At 46.5% G+C, this 19,981-nt stretch overlaps 1 protein-coding gene across 1 annotated transcript in view; it reads right to left on the minus strand.

Annotated features, from left to right (window-relative positions):
- Positions 1-19,981, minus strand: part of LOC148504592 (hemagglutinin/amebocyte aggregation factor-like) — a 48,952-nt gene that overhangs the window by 14,707 nt on the left and 14,264 nt on the right. The window contains exon 2 of the mRNA XM_088448757.1: positions 1,429-1,529. Within this exon, the coding sequence (XP_088304883.1) occupies positions 1,429-1,529 (101 nt within the window). The remainder of the gene's footprint in view (positions 1-1,428; positions 1,530-19,981) is intronic.

Here is a 19,981-nt window from a genome sequence, read left to right on the forward strand (position 1 = left end):
CAGTGGCCAGCAAAGTGCCGGGCATTAATCTGTTTTTAATATATATATTATATATATCATATGTATGTGTGTGTGTGTATATATATTATATATATTATGTATATATATTAGTTCATTCCGTGAATTATAGGACACAATCCATGGTATCATTGTATCAAGGCAGATACCAAGTCATTTTCATCTTCATTTCCTTCCACTGATGAACCTAATGTAACGGTCACAGTGACTTCAGATGATGTAGTTAACTTTGTTGAATATGATGGAAAAAGTAACCCAGTTCAGATCAAGGATATCAGAGATGGTGAATACTTAGGGCCTGATTCAGACCCGGTCGGTATCAGCAGTGAGCTCGCAGCTGCCGATTTTAGCTATTCTGCGCATGCAGACTACTCATTGCGATCGCATCCCGCTCGCTCGCTCGCCAAGCACAGACAGCCCAGTATAATAAGTGACAGGAGAGGCCGTTTGTGGGTGTTGTCCAGTAAAAACGGGGGGGGGGGGGGGTTGGAGATGCGAACGCAGGCGTGCCTGAGTGTTTCAACGCCGTTTCAGAGGCATGCATAATTAAGAGGCAGCGTCATAGGAGACGTCACCAGCCTTATTTTTTTACACTGAAAGCCTCGCAGTGCTTGCGGTAGGGTAAAGTCAACCACAAGCACTGCGATCGCTTCCGATAGTCCTCGATATACCAATGTTTTTAAACACTTCCTGGAGATGACGTGGGCTACTGGGCGGCTCACCGTACTCTAATGGGCGTCTGCATACACAAAGTGATCGTTCGCTAAGACATGAAGGGCGTGCTTATGCCTTAGAGAGCGATGGCTTCCCATGCCGTCACTTTGAAAAATTTGCATACGCATCTAGCGACCGGGTCTGAATCAGGCCCCTAGTGAGTACAATGGAGCAAGCTGGCAGCAACTGGAAATGGCCATCATCACCAGATAAAATATTCTATACATCTTCACAGTCAAACAGGAAGATAAACACTGATTAATTCACATGGATTCTACAGGTTTGAGTAATTTGTATCTGAGCCTTTTGACTCGGAACAGAAATGTAACGTGAGTCACATTCATATGCAACATGAGTCACTTGTCAAAATTGATTTTAAGTATAGTTTGGTGAGCATTCAGTTTTTTGTTTGTGTGTCAATCAGAAGTTTAGGGTTTAAAAAAAAAAAGAAAATTATAAAAAAAGTCCCAGCTAAAATCATGTAATGTGGACCTGTTTACATGCAATACAAAACCTGAGATCGGTTTTTAAAGCAGAGTTCCTGAATTGCGAGTAGACCTGAGACGGGACTTGATTTGACTCGGTACCCTTAAGTTCGGGGGTGTTCGTATTTCAAGAAACCGAACTGCACATCTCTAGCAATATGGTACGTTAAAAAAAAAAACTTCTTGGATAATAAATAAATGTTCTACGTACTTATTCTCAAATGGGGAAGTGCTTGTCCGTTCCAATAACCACTTTGGGGATGGTAAGTCTTTTTAGGGCACTTTTTTGTCCACTTTCTGTGGTCTTCGCATCTGTAACACAGCCCAGCACCAAACAAATGAAAGACTTTCAATGTGATCATTTTACAATCTCTAAAACTGTAATTAGAAGCATGTGCAGTATAAATTCTTGATAATTAGCATAAAGATAACACATATATCACTCCAACGATAGGAATGTGTTAGATATACGACTCCTTCTGGACCAAGAGTAGGTCCCAATAGGCAGAAGTTCTTCCTCTGGAGTGGTGACTATGGAAGATGAACATATGTATATATGTGTCTGTTTAACTGAATGTATGTCTCTTTGCATATATATGTCTGTGTAACTATATACATCTGTGTGTGTGTATATATATATATATATAATATAATATATATGTATATAATATGCATTTAATATTGTAACATGGGGTATTGAAATGAGGACTCCAGACAAGCAGGTACTTGGTAAAGTAGTGTCTTTTTAATGTTAGCAGACACTGCACCTTGGCATACGTGTGTTTAGGCCTGGACACACGCACACAGGCACATAACAGAAAATAAGCAAACAACATAAAAGTAAATGTCTCAGCACTCCTTGTGCTAACCACCACCCCCAGCCTATCGCCTGGCTAGCTTATCCAGCATCAGGAGCAAGGAGCATCAGGTGTGTGGGAGTTTTAAACCCTTCCTGTGCTCCAGTGATTATTCCAGCTGGGTCTGTGTAAATGTGAAAACCTGGCATTCCACACCTCCTCTGCTAATACAGAATGCACAGGTTTCACTCCAATATAATACAGAGGCGTATCTATAATGGGTGCAAGGTGTGCGGGGCACACAGGCCCCTGGGTCCAAGGGGGCCCCGCACCGCACACCCTGCACCCATAGTATTACTTTCCTCTCCAGAGTCCAACGTTGGCGCGGGGGCCTGCCGCTGTAAAAACGACTGGAAAATGGCCACCGCAGTCATTTTCCAGTAGTTTTTACAGCGCCAGACCCCTGCGCCGACGTGGGACTCCGGAAAGGTAAGTTATACTATGGGCGCAGGGTGTGCACCAGACACGCCCACTGACGAAGTCCATTTGTGTGACGAAACATGTTCGGGGTTGCCTGGAGCTAACATCGTTTGGTGTCTCAGCTGGCGCTAAGGAGGAGGTCCGGTCCACGAGTCCTGCTGCGACGCGCCCTGAGGGTGCACGCTTTTATGTGGCATGGTTGCCGATGCCTTGCTTGATTCTGTTATTATTCTGCTACATTGTGAGTGTTCTGAACTACTTGTAATAAAACTGTTACTTTTTTACATACTTCACTATGGTGCGCTCCTTGTCTATTTGCTTCTAGAAATTATTGCCCATGAGCGGGGCCAAAGAAGTGAGCTGCACCTGCTAATGTGGAATTTTTTAAGAAGCTGGATTAAATGAGACTGGGACTGAGTTTACATCTGCGCAACAGATTCTGTTTTTTTTTAATCAAATATACTGTATATATATATATCCATCCATCCAGTACATAATACACAGGGGATGCCAATATATATATATCCATCCGGTGTACACAGTACATAATACACAGGGGATGCCAATATATATATATATCCATCCGGTGTACACAGTACATAATACACAGGGGATGCCGATATATATATATCCATCCAGTGTACATAATACATAGGATATGCCAATATGTATATCCATCCGGTGTACATAATACACAGGGAATGCCAATATATATATCCATCCAGTGTACACAGTACGTATTACACAGGGGATGCCGATATATATATCCATCCAGTGTACACAGTACGTATTACACAGGGGATGCCGATATATATATCCATCCAGTGTACATAATACATAGGGTATACCAATATATATATCCATCCGGTGTACACAGTACGTAATACACAGGGGATGCCGATATATATATCAATCCGGTGTACACAGGGCCTGATTCAGATCCGGTCGCAAGCGCTGAGCGCTCGCAACTGAGTCGATGGTGGCCCACTGGGCATGCGCACGACAGAGCCGGGTCCGTCGCACGCATGCGCGAGACCCGGATAGCGATGGGCACTCCGTCGCTCCGGGTCTCGCAACCATGTGATGTCAGTGGGGCCGCCCCCAAACGGTAGGCGTTCTCATGGGAAAGCCTCCGTTTGGCCGGCCATGCCCCCGGCCCGCCTACCAAAGGGGGCGAGCTGTCACTCACCATCGACAGCTCGCCCCCTTTGGTAGGCGGGCCGGGGGCATGGCCGGCCAAACGGAGGCTTTCCCATGAGAACGCCTACCGTTTGGGGGCGGCCCCACTGACATCACAAGTGATGACAGTGGAGAGCTTCTGGCTCAAATTGAGCCGAAAGCTCTCTGGGGTTTGCGGTCACGAGACCGTACCAAGTCCGATGGTCGCAATGGTCTTGACCATTGTGACCATCATCATGGCCGCTCGCAATAGCTGTGGGTGGTCACCCACAGCTATGCGAGCAGCCAGGAGGCCGCTCCAAAAGAAAAATAGCCCGGCCCTGATTCAGAGCGAGCGCTCTGTCAGAGCATCCGGCTCTGAATCAGGGCCACAGTACATAACATACAGGGGATGCCGATATATATATCCATCCTGTGTACACAGTACATAATGCACAAGAGATGCCAATATATATATCCATCCGGAGTACACAGTACATAATACACAGGGGATGCCAATATATATATCCATCCGGTGTACACAGTACATAATACACAGGGGATGCCAATATATATATCCATCCAGTGTACACAGTACATAATATACAGGGGATGCCAATATATATATCCATCCAGTGTACACAGTACATAATATACAGGGGATGCCAATATATATATCCATCCGATATACACAGTACATAATATACAGGGGATGCCAATACATATATCCATCCGATGTACACAGTACATAATATACAGGGGATGCCAATATATATATCCATCCGATGTACACAGTACATAATATACAGGGGATGCCAATATATATATGCATCCGGTGTACACAGTACATAATATACAGGGGATGCCAATATATCCATCCGATGTACACAGTACATAATATACAGGGGATGCCAATATATATATATCCATCCGATGTACACAGTACATAATATACAGGGATGCCAATATATATATGCATCCGGTGTACACAGTACATACTATACAGGGATGCCAATATATATATGCATCCGGTGTACACAGTACATAATATACAGGGGATGCCAATACATATATGCATCCGGTGTACACAGTACATAATATACAGGGATGCCAATATATATATGCATCCGGTGTACACAGTACATAATATACAGGGATGCCAATATATATATGCATCCGGTGTACACAGTACATAATATACAGGGATGCCAATATATATATGCATCCGGTGTACACATTACATAATATACAGGGGATGCCAATACATATATGCATCCGGTGTACACAGTACATAATATACAGGGATGCTAATATATATATACATCCGGTGTACACAGTACATAATATACAGGGATGCTAATATATATATGCATCCGGTGTACACAGTACATAATATACAGGGATGCTAATACATATATGCATCCGGTGTACACAGTACATAATATACAGGGATGCTAATATATATATGCATCCGGTGTACACAGTACATAATATACAGGGATGCTAATATATATATGCATCCGGTGTACACAGTACATAATATACAGGGATGCCAATATATATATCCATCCGGTGTACACAGTACATAATATACAGGGATGCCAATATATATATCCATCCGGTGTACACAGTACATAATATAAAGGGATGCCAATATATATATCCATCCGGTGTACACAGTACATAATATACAGGGGATGCCAATATATATATCCATCCGGTGTACACAGTACATAATATACAGGGATGCCAATATATATATCCATCCGGTGTACACAGTACATAATATACAGGGATGCCAATATATATATCCATCCGGTGTACACAGTACATAATATACAGGGGATGCCAATATATATATCCATCCGGTGTACACAGTACATAATATACAGGGATGCCAATATATATATATCCATCCGGTGTACACAGTACATAATATACAGGGGATGCCGATATCTGTACAAACAGTGAGTTTTGATGTCACCACTTATGTTCATGAAAAAAATGTGAGTATCACAGGTGTAATGTAACCTCCTACTGTAATGTATAATGCATATTATACTAGATTCATCCATGACCTGTATAGAAACTCTCAAATTATTATATCTTCATCATTTACAGGAGGTGATACAGCAGTGTATATGTATGTATATATATATATATATATATATATAAATATTAGGGGTGAGCGGGTTCGGATTTCTGAAATCCGAACCCCCCCGATCCGAGTCCGATCCGAGTCAGGCTCGACTTTTCCCGCCTGACTCGGATTCTGAAATCGAGGCAAAACGTCATCTTCCCGCCTTCCGAGTCTCGCGGGTTTTGGATCCTATATAAGGTACCCACGTCGGCGCCATTTTCTCACTCGGCTGTGGACAGTGAAGAGGGAGGGTGGGAGTTAGGGCTGTGTAGTGTAGTGTAGTGTAGTGCTGCTGTTGTCCACTACTTCAAAGTCCATAGGGGCTGGCTGTGTTGTGCTGTGCTGCTGTTGTTAATAGGGGCTGTGTCCACTACTTCAAAGTCCATAGGGGCTGGCTGGACTGTGTTGTGCAGTCAGTTCTCCATAGGGGCTGTGTCCACTCCAAAGTCCTGTGCAGTGTCCCAGTCCTAAAGAGGTGCTGTAGTGTTGTCCAGGGGGTGCTCTGTCCATCAGGGGTGCTCCCCCCAAGTGCTAAAAATATAATATATTTTCTGTGTTTGTGAATTGTGTGCGCAGTAGCCGCACGTGCATCAACAAAGTAGTGCCAAGCGTGCGCCTGTGTCATAAGTAAAGGGCCGGCTGGCTTGACCGTTAAAGGGTGCTGTAACCCCCGAAAGTACACTCCAGTCCAAACCAAAAAAAAATTATTTTCTGTGTTTGTGAATTGTGTGCGCAGTAGCCGCACGTGCATCAACAAAGTAGTGCCAAGCGTGCGCCTGTGTCATAAGTAAAGGGCCGGCTGGCTTGACCGTTAAGGGTGCTGTAACCCCCGAAAGTACACTCCAGTCCAAACCAAAAAAAAAATTATTTTCTGTGTTTGTGAATTGTGTGCGCAGTAGCCGCACGTGCATCAACAAAGTAGTGCCAAGCGTGCGCCTGTGTCATAAGTAAAGGGCCGGCTGGCTTGACCGTTAAGGGTGCTGTAACCCCCGAAAGTACACTCCAGTCCAAACCAAAAAAAAAATTATTTTCTGTGTTTGTGAATTGTGTGCGCAGTAGCCGCACGTGCATCAACACAGTAGTGCCAAGCGTGCGCCTGTGTCATAAGTAAAGGGCCGGCTGGCTTGACCGTTAAGGGTGCTGTAACCCCCGAAAGTACACTCCAGTCCAAACCAAAAAAAAAATTATTTTCTGTGTTTGTGAATTGTGTGCGCAGTAGCCGCACGTGCATCAACAAAGTAGTGCCAAGCGTGCGCCTGTGTCATAAGTAAAGGGCCGGCTGGCTTGACCGTTAAAGGGTGCTGTAACCCCCGAAAGTACACTCCAGTCCAAACCAAAAAAAAATTATTTTCTGTGTTTGTGAATTGTGTGCGCAGTAGCCGCACGTGCATCAACAAAGTAGTGCCAAGCGTGCGCCTGTGTCATAAGTAAAGGGCCGGCTGGCTTGACCGTTAAGGGTGCTGTAACCCCCGAAAGTACACTCCAGTCCAAACCAAAAAAAAAATTATTTTCTGTGTTTGTGAATTGTGTGCGCAGTAGCCGCACGTGCATCAACAAAGTAGTGCCAAGCGTGCGCCTGTGTCATAAGTAAAGGGCCGGCTGGCTTGACCGTTAAGGGTGCTGTAACCCCCGAAAGTACACTCCAGTCCAAACCAAAAAAAAATTATTTTCTGTGTTTGTGAATTGTGTGCGCAGTAGCCGCACGTGCATCAACAAAGTAGTGCCAAGCGTGCGCCTGTGTCATAAGTAAAGGGCCGGCTGGCTTGACCGTTAAAGGGTGCTGTAACCCCCGAAAGTACACTCCAGTCCAAACCAAAAAAAAATTATTTTCTGTGTTTGTGAATTGTGTGCGCAGTAGCCGCACGTGCATCAACGAAGTAGTGCCAAGCGTGCGCCTGTGTCATAAGTAAAGGGCCGGCTGGCTTGACCGTTAAGGGTGCTGTAACCCCCGAAAGTACACTCCAGTCCAAACCAAAAAAAAAATTATTTTCTGTGTTTGTGAATTGTGTGCGCAGTAGCCGCACGTGCATCAACAAAGTAGTGCCAAGCGTGCGCCTGTGTCATAAGTAAAGGGCCGGCTGGCTTGACCGTTAAAGGGTGCTGTAACCCCCGAAAGCACACTCCAGTCCAAACCAAAAAAAAATTATTTTCTGTGTTTGTGAATTGTGTGCGCAGTAGCCGCACGTGCATCAACAAAGTAGTGCCAAGCGTGCGCCTGTGTCATAAGTAAAGGGCTGGCTGGCTTGACCGTTAAAGGGTGCTGTAACCCCCGAAAGTACACTCCAGTCCAAACCAAAAAAAAAATATTTTCTGTGTTTGCGAATTGTGTGCGCAGTAGCCGCACGTGCATCAACAAAGTAGTGCCAAGCGTGCGCCTGTGTCATAAGTAAAGGGCCGGCTGGCTTGACCGTTAAAGGGTGCTGTAACCCCCGAAAGTACACTCCAGTCCAAACCAAAAAAAAATTATTTTCTGTGTTTGTGAATTGTGTGCGCAGTAGCCGCACGTGCATCAACAAAGTAGTGCCAAGCGTGCGCCTGTGTCATAAGTAAAGGGCCGGCTGGCTTGACCGTTAAGGGTGCTGTAACCCCCGAAAGTACACTCCAGTCCAAACCAAAAAAAAAATTATTTTCTGTGTTTGTGAATTGTGTGCGCAGTAGCCGCACGTGCATCAACAAAGTAGTGCCAAGCGTGCGCCTGTGTCATAAGTAAAGGGCCGGCTGGCTTGACCGTTAAGGGTGCTGTAACCCCCGAAAGTACACTCCAGTCCAAACCAAAAAAAAAATTATTTTCTGTGTTTGTGAATTGTGTGCGCAGTAGCCGCACGTGCATCAACACAGTAGTGCCAAGCGTGCGCCTGTGTCATAAGTAAAGGGCCGGCTGGCTTGACCGTTAAGGGTGCTGTAACCCCCGAAAGTACACTCCAGTCCAAACCAAAAAAAAAATTATTTTCTGTGTTTGTGAATTGTGTGCGCAGTAGCCGCACGTGCATCAACAAAGTAGTGCCAAGCGTGCGCCTGTGTCATAAGTAAAGGGCCGGCTGGCTTGACCGTTAAAGGGTGCTGTAACCCCCGAAAGTACACTCCAGTCCAAACCAAAAAAAAATTATTTTCTGTGTTTGTGAATTGTGTGCGCAGTAGCCGCACGTGCATCAACAAAGTAGTGCCAAGCGTGCGCCTGTGTCATAAGTAAAGGGCCGGCTGGCTTGACCGTTAAGGGTGCTGTAACCCCCGAAAGTACACTCCAGTCCAAACCAAAAAAAAAATTATTTTCTGTGTTTGTGAATTGTGTGCGCAGTAGCCGCACGTGCATCAACAAAGTAGTGCCAAGCGTGCGCCTGTGTCATAAGTAAAGGGCCGGCTGGCTTGACCGTTAAGGGTGCTGTAACCCCCGAAAGTACACTCCAGTCCAAACCAAAAAAAAATTATTTTCTGTGTTTGTGAATTGTGTGCGCAGTAGCCGCACGTGCATCAACAAAGTAGTGCCAAGCGTGCGCCTGTGTCATAAGTAAAGGGCCGGCTGGCTTGACCGTTAAAGGGTGCTGTAACCCCCGAAAGTACACTCCAGTCCAAACCAAAAAAAAATTATTTTCTGTGTTTGTGAATTGTGTGCGCAGTAGCCGCACGTGCATCAACGAAGTAGTGCCAAGCGTGCGCCTGTGTCATAAGTAAAGGGCCGGCTGGCTTGACCGTTAAGGGTGCTGTAACCCCCGAAAGTACACTCCAGTCCAAACCAAAAAAAAAATTATTTTCTGTGTTTGTGAATTGTGTGCGCAGTAGCCGCACGTGCATCAACAAAGTAGTGCCAAGCGTGCGCCTGTGTCATAAGTAAAGGGCCGGCTGGCTTGACCGTTAAAGGGTGCTGTAACCCCCGAAAGCACACTCCAGTCCAAACCAAAAAAAAATTATTTTCTGTGTTTGTGAATTGTGTGCGCAGTAGCCGCACGTGCATCAACAAAGTAGTGCCAAGCGTGCGCCTGTGTCATAAGTAAAGGGCTGGCTGGCTTGACCGTTAAAGGGTGCTGTAACCCCCGAAAGTACACTCCAGTCCAAACCAAAAAAAAAATATTTTCTGTGTTTGTGAATTGTGTGCGCAGTAGCCGCACGTGCATCAACAAAGTAGTGCCAAGCGTGCGCCTGTGTCATAAGTAAAGGGCCGGCTGGCTTGACCGTTTTCTGTGTTTAGCCGCACGTATATATCAAATCGATATAACATAAATGGAGGACCAAACTTTCTCCGATAAAAATAAAATAGAGAAAGATCAAGAACCACTTCCTCCTAGTGCTGAAGCTGCTGCCACTAGTCATGACATAGATGATAACATGCCATCAACGTCGTCTGCCAAGGCCGATGCCCAATGTCATAGTAGAGGGCACATACAATCCCAAATGGCAAAGTTCAGGAAAATGACCTTGAAAAAGACATTTAAATCAGCTGAAGAGAAACGTAAACTTGCCAATATGCCATTTACGACACGGAGTGGCAAGGAACGGCTAAGGTCGATCCCTAGTATGTTCATGACTAGTGGTTCAGCTTCACATGACGATGGAAGCCCTCCTCCCACTAAAAAAATCAAAAGAGTTAAGCTGGCAAAAGCACAGCGAAGAACTGTGCTTTCTAAGAAGATATCACAAATCCCCAAGGAGAGTCCAAGTGTGGTGGTGGTTGCGATGCCTGACCTTCCCAGCACTGGACGGGAAGAGGTGGCTCTTTCCACCATTTGCACGCCCCCTGCAAGTGCTGAAAGGAGCACCCACAGTCCACTTGCTGATATGCAAATTGAAGATGTCACTGTTGAAGTACAACAGGATGAGGATACTGGTGTAGCTGGCGCTGAGGAGGAAGTTGGCGAGGAGGATTCTGATGGTGATGTGGTTTGTTTAAATCAGGCTCCGGGGGAGACAGTTGTTGTCCGTGGGATGAAAAAGCCCATCACGGTCATGCCTGGGCAGAAGACCAAACATTCCACCTCTTTGGTCTGGCAATATTTCTATCCAAATCCGGACAACAACTGTCTTGCCATATGTACCATATGTAAAGGTGAAATAAGTAGGGGTAGGGACGTCAACCACCTAGGAACATCCTCCCTTATACGGCACCTGCAGCGCGTTCATAAAAAGTTACTGTCAAGTTCAGAAACTTTGGCTAAGACCGTAAGCAGTCCAGGGACACCTAAATCCCGTTGTCCTGTTGTATCCAAGCGCCTGCAAACCACACCGTCAACTCCCTCCTCGTCAATTTCCTCCTTAGTCAGGATCGGAAGTAGTCCTGCAGGCCATGTCACTGGCATGACTGACTCTCCTATCCGGGATTCCTCTGGAGGATCCTGCATTGCTACGCCTACTGCTGCCGCTGCTGCTGTTGCTGCTGCTGGGAGTCGTTCATCATCCCAGAGAGGAAGTAGGAACACCACTACTTTTACTAAACAATTGACCCTCCAACAGTCCTTAGCGAGGAGGATGAAGTACGACAGCAGTCATCCTGAAGCAAAACGTATAACTGAGGCCTTGACCGCTATGTTGGTGTTAGACGTGCGTCCGGTATCCGCCATTAGTGCAGTGGGATTTAGACAATTGATGGAGGTAGTGTGTCCCCGGTTCCAAATCCCGTCTAGATTCCACTTCACTAGGCAGGCGATACCGAGACTGTACAGAAACGTCAGAAAAAGTGTCCTCAGTGTCCTGAAAAATGCCGTTGTACACAATGTCCACTTAACCACGGACATGTGGACAAGTGGAACAGGGCAGACTAAGGACTATATGACTGTGACAGCCCACTGGGTAGATGTATCACCTTACGCAGCAACAGCAGCAGCGTCACCAGTAGCAGCATCTCAGAAATGCCAGCTCGTTACAAGGCAGGCTACGCTGTGTATCACCGGTTTCAGTAAGAGGCACACCGCTGACAACCTCTTAGAGAAACTGAGGGAAATCATCGCCCAGTGGCTTACCCCACTTAGACTCTCCTGGGGATTTGTGATATCTGACAACGCCACCAATATTGTGCGGGCATTACATCTGGGCAAATTCCAGCACGTCCCATGTTTTGCTCACACAATAAACTTGGTGGTGCAGAATTTTCTGAAAAGCGACAGGGGCGTGCAGGAGACGCTTTGGGTGGCCCGAAAAATTTCTGGCCACTTTCGCCATTCAGCGACTGCGTGCCGAAGACTGGAGCGCCAGCAAACACTCTTGAACCTGCCCCGCCATCACCTGAAGCAAGAGGTTGTGACGCGGTGGAACTCAACCCTCTATATGCTTCAGAGGATGGAGGAGCAGCAAAAGGCCATACAAGCCTATACATCCACCTATGACATAGGCAAAGGAGGGGGTATGCACCTGACTCAAGCGCAGTGGAGAATGATTTCCGTGTTGTGCAAGGTTCTCCAGCCCTTTGAACTTGCCACACGTGAAGTCAGTTCAGACACTGCCAGCTTGAGTCAGGTCATTCCCCTCATCAGGCTTTTGCAGAAGCAGCTGGAGAAAGTGAAGGAGGAGCTAAGACGGAGCGATTCCGCTCGGCATGTGGGACTTGTGGATGAAGCCCTTCATTCGCTTTGCCAGGATTCCAGGGTGGTCAATCTGTTGAAATCAGACCACTACGTTTTGGCCACCGTGCTCGATCCTAGGTTTAAAGCCTATGTGGTGTCTCTCTTTCCGGCCGACACAAGCCTGCAGAGGTGCAAAGACCTGCTGGTGAACACACTGTCAGCTGAAGCGGAACGTGACACGTCAACGGCTCCTTCTTCATTTTCTCCTGCAACTGGGGCTGCCAGGAAAAAACTTAGGTATCCTAAGTAACCCGCTGGCGGTGATGCAGGGCAGGCAGGACCAAGTTTGGACATCTGGTCCGGACTGAAGGACCTGGCAACAATTTCTGACATGTCTACTGTCACTGCATATGATACTGTCACCATTGACAGAATGGTGGAGGATTACATCGGTGACAGCATCCAAGTAGGCATGGCAGACAGTCCATACCTGTACTGGCAGGAAAAAGAGGCAATTTGGAGGCCCCTGTACAAACTGGCTCTATTTTACCTGAGTTGCCCCCCCTCCAGTGTGTACTCCGAAAGAGTGTTTAGTGCAGCCGGGAACCTTGTCAGCGAAAGGCATAGGAGGTTGCTTCCACAGAATGTGGAGAAGATGATGTTCATCAAAATGAATTATCAGCTCTTCCAGGGAGACCAGCCTCCAGAAGGTACAGAGGGACCTGTGGTGGTGGATTCAAGTGGGGACGAGTTAATACTTTGTGAGGATGAGGATGTACACACTGAAGAGGGTGAGGAATCGGTGGATGAGGAGGATGAGGATGACATCTTGCCTCCATAGAGCCAGTTTGTGCAGGGACACATTAATTGCCAGCTTGTTTTGTGGGGGCCCAAACGAACCAATCATTTCAGCCACAGTTGTGTGGCAGACCCTGGCGCTGAAATGATTGGTTTGTTAAAGTGTGCATGTCCTGTTTATACTACATAAGGGTGGGTGGGAGGGCCCAAGGACAATTCCATCTTGCACCTCTTTTTTTTCTTTGCATTATGTACAGTTTGGGGCCTAGTTTTTCAAACTGCCATCCTGTCTGCCACTGCAGTTTCACGCCTAGATGGGTCACGTGTTTGTGCCGCCCACTCGTGTCGCTTAGCATAGTCATCCAGCTACCTCGGTGCAACGTTTTGGACATAAAAACACTATTGTGAGGTGTGAGGTGTTCAGAATAGACTGGAAATGAGTGGAAATTAAGGTTATTGAGGTTAATAATAGCATAGGAGCAGAAAAACCTACAAATTCTGTGATTTTAGCTGTTTTTATGCTTTTTTAAAAAAAAATACAGATCCAAAACACAAAACCCAGAACCCAAAACACGGAAGGGTGGTTTTGGCAAAACCAATCCAGATCCAAAACACGAAGAAAGATCCAGATCCAAAACCAAAACACAAAACACGAAAAGTGGCCGGTGCACACCCCTAATAAATATATATATTAGTAAATACACTATTTACCTTTAGGTGCTGCAAACGCAGCAGCGAGACTCAGCAGCAGAGGGAGTATCACCTTCATCACTACAGGGACAGAGCAGCCTCAGGACAGGTGTGATCTGGTCTCTGTCTCTGTGTTTTGGGCTTAATGTAATTCTGCCTTCCTGATGGTTTATATATGATGCTGACAGAGGGCCTGATTCAGAGCCGTTCGCTATTTGCGGTCGTTCGTTCAAAAACAAGGGGTGGCTATTCAAATGATCAGTTCGCAAATTGCAGTCTGTTCACACCTCTAAGTCTGAATGAGCGAGCAAAACATACGCTCGTTTATTTGTTAAAAACGCCCCCTGGCCGCACGCACCATACGTCATGTCCGCTATTTATTAGATTAATCGAGTACATCGACCAGCGTATGAACTGCTCGCTATTCTTGTGGTTGGTTTTTGCTACCACAATCTTGCGAGCAGTTCTGACTATAAAATAACCCAGTGACGTGGTCAATGACGCTGCTGTATTAATTATGCACACCCATAAAACGCCCGTTTTGACCTTTAAGCACGCCTGCGTTCGGATCTCCACTCCCCATTTTCAAGCACCTTCCCCTGTTACCACCCACATACGCCTCATTCTGTCACTCAAAATAGCAGGCATTCGCTATATTGCGAGCACATGAATTTCGGCCGCACTGACTGGTTCGCGCATGCGTATAACGATCCGTACGCATGCGCAGATGTGCGAACATCGCTCGGAACGAGCGAGTGGCTCTGAATGAGGGCCAGAGTCTTTTTACACATTAACCCATCCACATTTTAAGCATCACTTCACATAACCACACTAGACAAAGAGTGAAGGTTACAAATGACACAATCACTAATCCTCTCCCCTGGCATGACCTTCCTTCCAGTAATACCTTACTTTAGAATAAACTACTGGAGAGGTGCTACCCGCTATAATCAAGTGCCAGGAAAACAGATAGTGATAAGGGACACAGGTCACACCCATCACTAAACTATGACCTTTATTATTACTGTTTAAAATTGTTGTGAATCGAAAACAAACAATATACAATAATGGTGACATTTTCTATAAAAAATATAAATGACGTGTCAGGGATTACTTCAAGAAAGAAACAAAGGGATCAGAGAAAATGCAGGAATGATGTCCTATGTTAGTAAAGGTCCCTACATGCTAGACAATAACTTGAGCGATTTGGCCGATTCCAACGCATCAGAAAGACAAATCGTTCATATCGTCCAGTGGGTACGCTCTATCACAATCCCAATGCGTGTTCCCGGGGGTCGTTGGTTGCATCTTCAGATCTTTTGTACATGCAGGAAGATCTGTCAATCTCATTAATGATTCCCCTCTTATCGTGCAGTTTGTACGTACTATCAAACGACGAACAATATGTCGTTCAGACCTGGATGATGCGCAGAGCCGGCCCTAGGCATAGTCATTCTAAGCCTAGGGGCATTCGGCTCTGCAGCTCCACCCACTCCCCCCCACTGCCATGATTGGAGCCCAGCTCTGATCGGGCAGTGCAACCTGTCAGCTGACTCTGTGGTCATGGTGAGGGCCAGCCTGACCATTGCGCCTGGTATGCAGCCATGTAAAGTGCCATAGTGAGGAGGCTGCGCCCAGTGTCGGACTGGGACATGAAGGGCCCATCGGGGGAATACAGTGGTAGGGGCCCATGCTTAAAAGGGTGTGGTCATCCACCAGAGGGGGTGTGGCCAGCCACCACAGATGCTTGGCTAACCAATGGGCAAATCTTGGTGTAGTTTCTGTAGAAGAGAACCAAGCCCCCATGCTGATCAGTGTTCCTGGTAACTGACCATCTAATAGAGTAACAATCTATAATTTGAGGTCTGGAACCTGACACCTAGAGGAGGGGTGGGCCCACAGGCAGTGGGGCCCACTGGGGATTTCCCCTGTTCCCCTGTGGGCAAGTCCAACCCTGGCTGCGCCATCATCGCCCTGCAGCAGCACTAACAGGGAATGCGATGGTGCGGCAGACAGACAGGCACCGGGTCTTATGGTGTTATCCGAACATGTGATCAGTCCATGTGACCAATCTCAGTCATAGATTACATATAGTGTCCCCGGGTCCGGCAGCTGCAGCAGCATAGTTTTGCGGGCTGCTGTCAAGTTCATCACAAGAGAGGAGTACGGGAAGAAGCTGACAGGGATGTGGGACATGTGGAGTGCCCACTGCTGTGGAGGGTGCATGGCACTTGGGGACATGTTGGGAACATGCAGATGGGGGGTAAATGCTTGTAGCATATACTGTAGGGCACACAAAGGGTCATGTCAGGGAGACTCGAGGTATTTGGGGAACATACTGCTGTGGGGAGCTGGTCACAAACTCTGGGAGCATTTGTGGCACAAAGTGGGGCATGTGGTGAACTGATAGGTGGGGGGCATGTCATAGACTTCTGGGGTATAGGTGGTAGGGAAAAAGGTGCTGGGGCATTTGGAGCACAGGGGCATATGTGGAGCATACAGTTGGGGGACAGCTGGGGGCATTTTGGGCACAAGGGGGATTGTGGGGAAGATGCTGCTGGGGGAGACAGAGATGCTGGGGGAGTTTGGGCACGTGGGCGGCCCTACTGACATCACACGTGATGTCAGCAGTGAACTTCCTGCTCTATTAGAGCAGGAAGTTCACTGGGGCTTGCGGTGGACAAGGCCCTACCACAAGGGTCTCGTCGCAAGCCCGATGGTCGCGACCATCGCCAGGCCGCCCGCTTAAGCTGTGGGTGGTCACCCACAGTTTAGCGAGTGGCCTGGGGGCTGGTGAAAAATAAAAAAATGGCCCGCCCTGATTCAGAGCGAGCGCTCGCAAATAACGAGCGCCTCTGAATCAGGCCCATAGATCATGGGACCTCATTCAGACTCAGTCACAAGCACTGTGCGCTCGCAACCGGGTCGATGTTTTGGTCCTGTGCATGCGCAGAGGCCGCACTGCACGTGCGCAAGCCCCGGAGCGAGAGAGAAATTCTCTCGCTCCGGGGCTCGCTACCAATGGGGCGGCTGTCGATGTTGATTGACAGCTCGCCCCGTTTCGTAGGCGGGCCGGGGGTGGTCGCTGAACAAACGGAGGCCTTCCTTTAGGAACGTATGCCGTTTGTGGGCGGCCGCACTGACATCAGCAGTGATGTCAGTGGGGAGCTTCCTGCTCGATCAGAGCAGGAAGCTCCCTGGGGCTTGCGGTTGCCGAGACCCAACCTTAGGGTCTATTCGCAAGCCCCGATGGTCGCGATGGTCTTGACCATCGCGACCATCACCCTGGTTGCTAGCTAAGCTGTGGTAGCGACCAGGAGGCCGCACTAAAAAATAGAAGCAGCCTCCCTCATTCAGAGAGAGCGATCGCTTCTTGCGACCGCCTCTGAATGAGGGCCATAATCCTTTGCAGCAGTATTCAATCCAATGCAAATTGTAGCTTAATAATATGACACAATATAACAGTCACTAGCAACAATTTAGGATCCACTGATCAGTCTAGGGAGTAAGGATGTTCCTCCTAGAAAGCCGTTTGGAATAAATAAAATCTCTTTGTTGTATGAGATAAAACGTTTCTTACCGCTGAATCTTTATACAAAGAGGTAATGGTGAAACAAAAAAACGGTTAATAATATAGAAGTTCTCCTTGGGTGCTGGTTGCACTGTTAATGTTACCTGTCTAAAGGAAGAAAACTTTTGTTCAATCGGCTGGTGTGGTTCCAAATATGGCACTCCGTGTAGATCGATAGCAAGGGCTTTATGCAATCCTAACTCCCAGTACCTGTTTATAACACGGCCCCACTGGCAAATCACTGCTGGTGGCTGGTCTTCTTTAATGTCTCCGTGTTTAGGCTGCCGTGAGCCGGCACTTTAGGGAGGGAGAACAAAGGTAATGTCCTATTTGTTCAATAAGCACTTTACGTTAGTTGGGAGCAGTATTTCACAGCTTACTGTTCGACACGGCTGCGCTGGCAGATTACTGTCGGCAGCTGGTCTCCTTTACTGTCTCCGTGTGAGGCAGCCGGGAATCAATACTTTGTGAAAAGGAAAGGGGAGGTTCTAGTGTCCCTTTGTTCAATGGACCCTCCACGCTAATCAGCGTTAAGGAGCGGTGTCTCGCGGCTCACTGTTCGGCAATATGAGCTGATGGAGTAGGCAATAAGAGATGGAAGTCACGGTTAAAAGAAAAGCAGCATATATCCTTGACGCATTTCTCCGGGCACTACAACCCCCAGTTTCCTCAGAAGGTTAGCTGTGTAATACCTCTTTTCCACCAAAACCCAGGTCCGACCTGGGTTTTTGGACATGGTTCCAACCCAGGTCAGACCCATTTACACTGCACCTTCGATCTGGGTTACTCCCAGGTCAGCCCTGTTCACACCGAACTCAGGTCTGCCCTGCTAAACCTGTGAGATCATAAAAAGTGGGAGGTGAATGCCCCACAACCACCAATCAGCTAATTTAAGGCATAACCCAGGTCGGATAACCCGCACCGTTTACACTGCACCAGTACCCGGGTCCATCCTGGGTCCAACCCTGGTAGCTACCTGGGTCACTTGACCCGGGTTATTTTTCTGGGACCCTTTTACACTGAGCTGTGACCCGGGTAGACCCAGCAAAAACCCAGGTTTTTGCTCTGGTGTAAAAGGGGTATTAGTGAGTCACATTAGCCCTCATATTGCAGTATTCCCTCATCGCATTAAGGAGAATAAATTACACCTGTAGGGAAATGGGCTCCAGAGACAAACACCACCTAATTAAATCAAAACTGCTGCTTAATCAAAGTATTCTTATTTGTTGAAAAGAAGACTTTTCCAAAAATAAGACTTTTCCAAAAATATAATTTATAAAATTCAATCTCAATTCATTAACGGCAGCTGCAAAGTCCCTATACGGGCTGGAGCTGCCCCATATAACCATAGACAGAAAAACAAAGAAAAATAGACTATGCGCTTATTGCCTAATAATAATCTGAAATGGCAGAATAATTATAGCTAGAATCGATCTTATATGGGTAAATGTACAATTGTATTCATAAAACACATTTAAACATCTAATTGCATATATTTAACCAAATTGCTAGTCATTACTTATATACAAATAACAAATCTCTAATATAAAACCTAAATCATGCATGTATAACTAAAATAGCATATTTGCACCACACAAATAGACATATAATGCAAGCCCACTTTTGATTAGTTTTTTATAGTCTGATTTCACCAGCATGGAAATTCCTCTTTGAGGTTAATTGAATACAACTGTTTGCATATATCTCAATAGCACTGAGAAATCAATAGTGTAAGCAAGTATTGCTTTTTCCAAACAAAGGGTGATATATCCTCGTATCAATACAGGGCTGCTGGACTGAATTCTGAGTCCATAATGTATCACTGACAATGCCGCACAATAGTGTCTCCTTATAGGAAACAATGTCAGTCCTGCTGGAAATACAAGTGGCGTTAAGGGTTTTCTTGGGAGACCACAAGTGCAAGTGTTCTGTACGTTGCTTAGTGCAGAGGCGGCACAGCTGACGTGGGGTTACTGGTCTCTCAAGGCAATAAGCCTCCTATCCTTAGGCATCTCCACCATCATTATGGGGGATTTCAATATCCCCATTGAAAGTCCACAATCTCCTCATGCCTCCAAACTTCTCTCTTTAACCTCCTCTCTTGGCCTCTCCCAATGGACTGACTCCTCTACTCATCAGGATGGCCACTGCCTTGATCTTGTATTTACCAGACTATGCTCAGTTTCTGATTTCACTAATGCTCCTTTCCCTCCCTCAGATCACAACCTTATCACTTGCACGCTCTCCTCCATTACATCAACCTCAGTGTCATTGAAATCAACCAAAACTCCTAAAACACGCAGAAATATAATGCTATTAACTTTCAACAACTAGCTACCTCTCTACAACAACGACTCTCACCAATTTCTACAGTCACTTCTCCTGAGACTGCTGCATCACACCTAAACCAGATTCTAGAAAAAACCCTTGATGAAGTTGCTCCAGCTACCCATCACACACCATGTAGACTTAGACGTCAACCGTGGCATTCTAACTTATCAGGATGCCTACAAAAACTCTCACGTAAAGTAGAACGTCAGTGGCATAAGTCTCGTACTCCAAGTGACTTCCTCACATCTAAGACTATTTACAATTCTTATCGTACTGCTCTGGACACTGCCAAACAAACATATTTCCAATTT

Source organism: Taudactylus pleione, unplaced genomic scaffold, assembly GCF_031769625.1.
Source record: "Taudactylus pleione unplaced genomic scaffold, aTauple2 ptg000465l, whole genome shotgun sequence".
Taxonomy (NCBI): domain Eukaryota; kingdom Metazoa; phylum Chordata; class Amphibia; order Anura; family Myobatrachidae; genus Taudactylus; species Taudactylus pleione.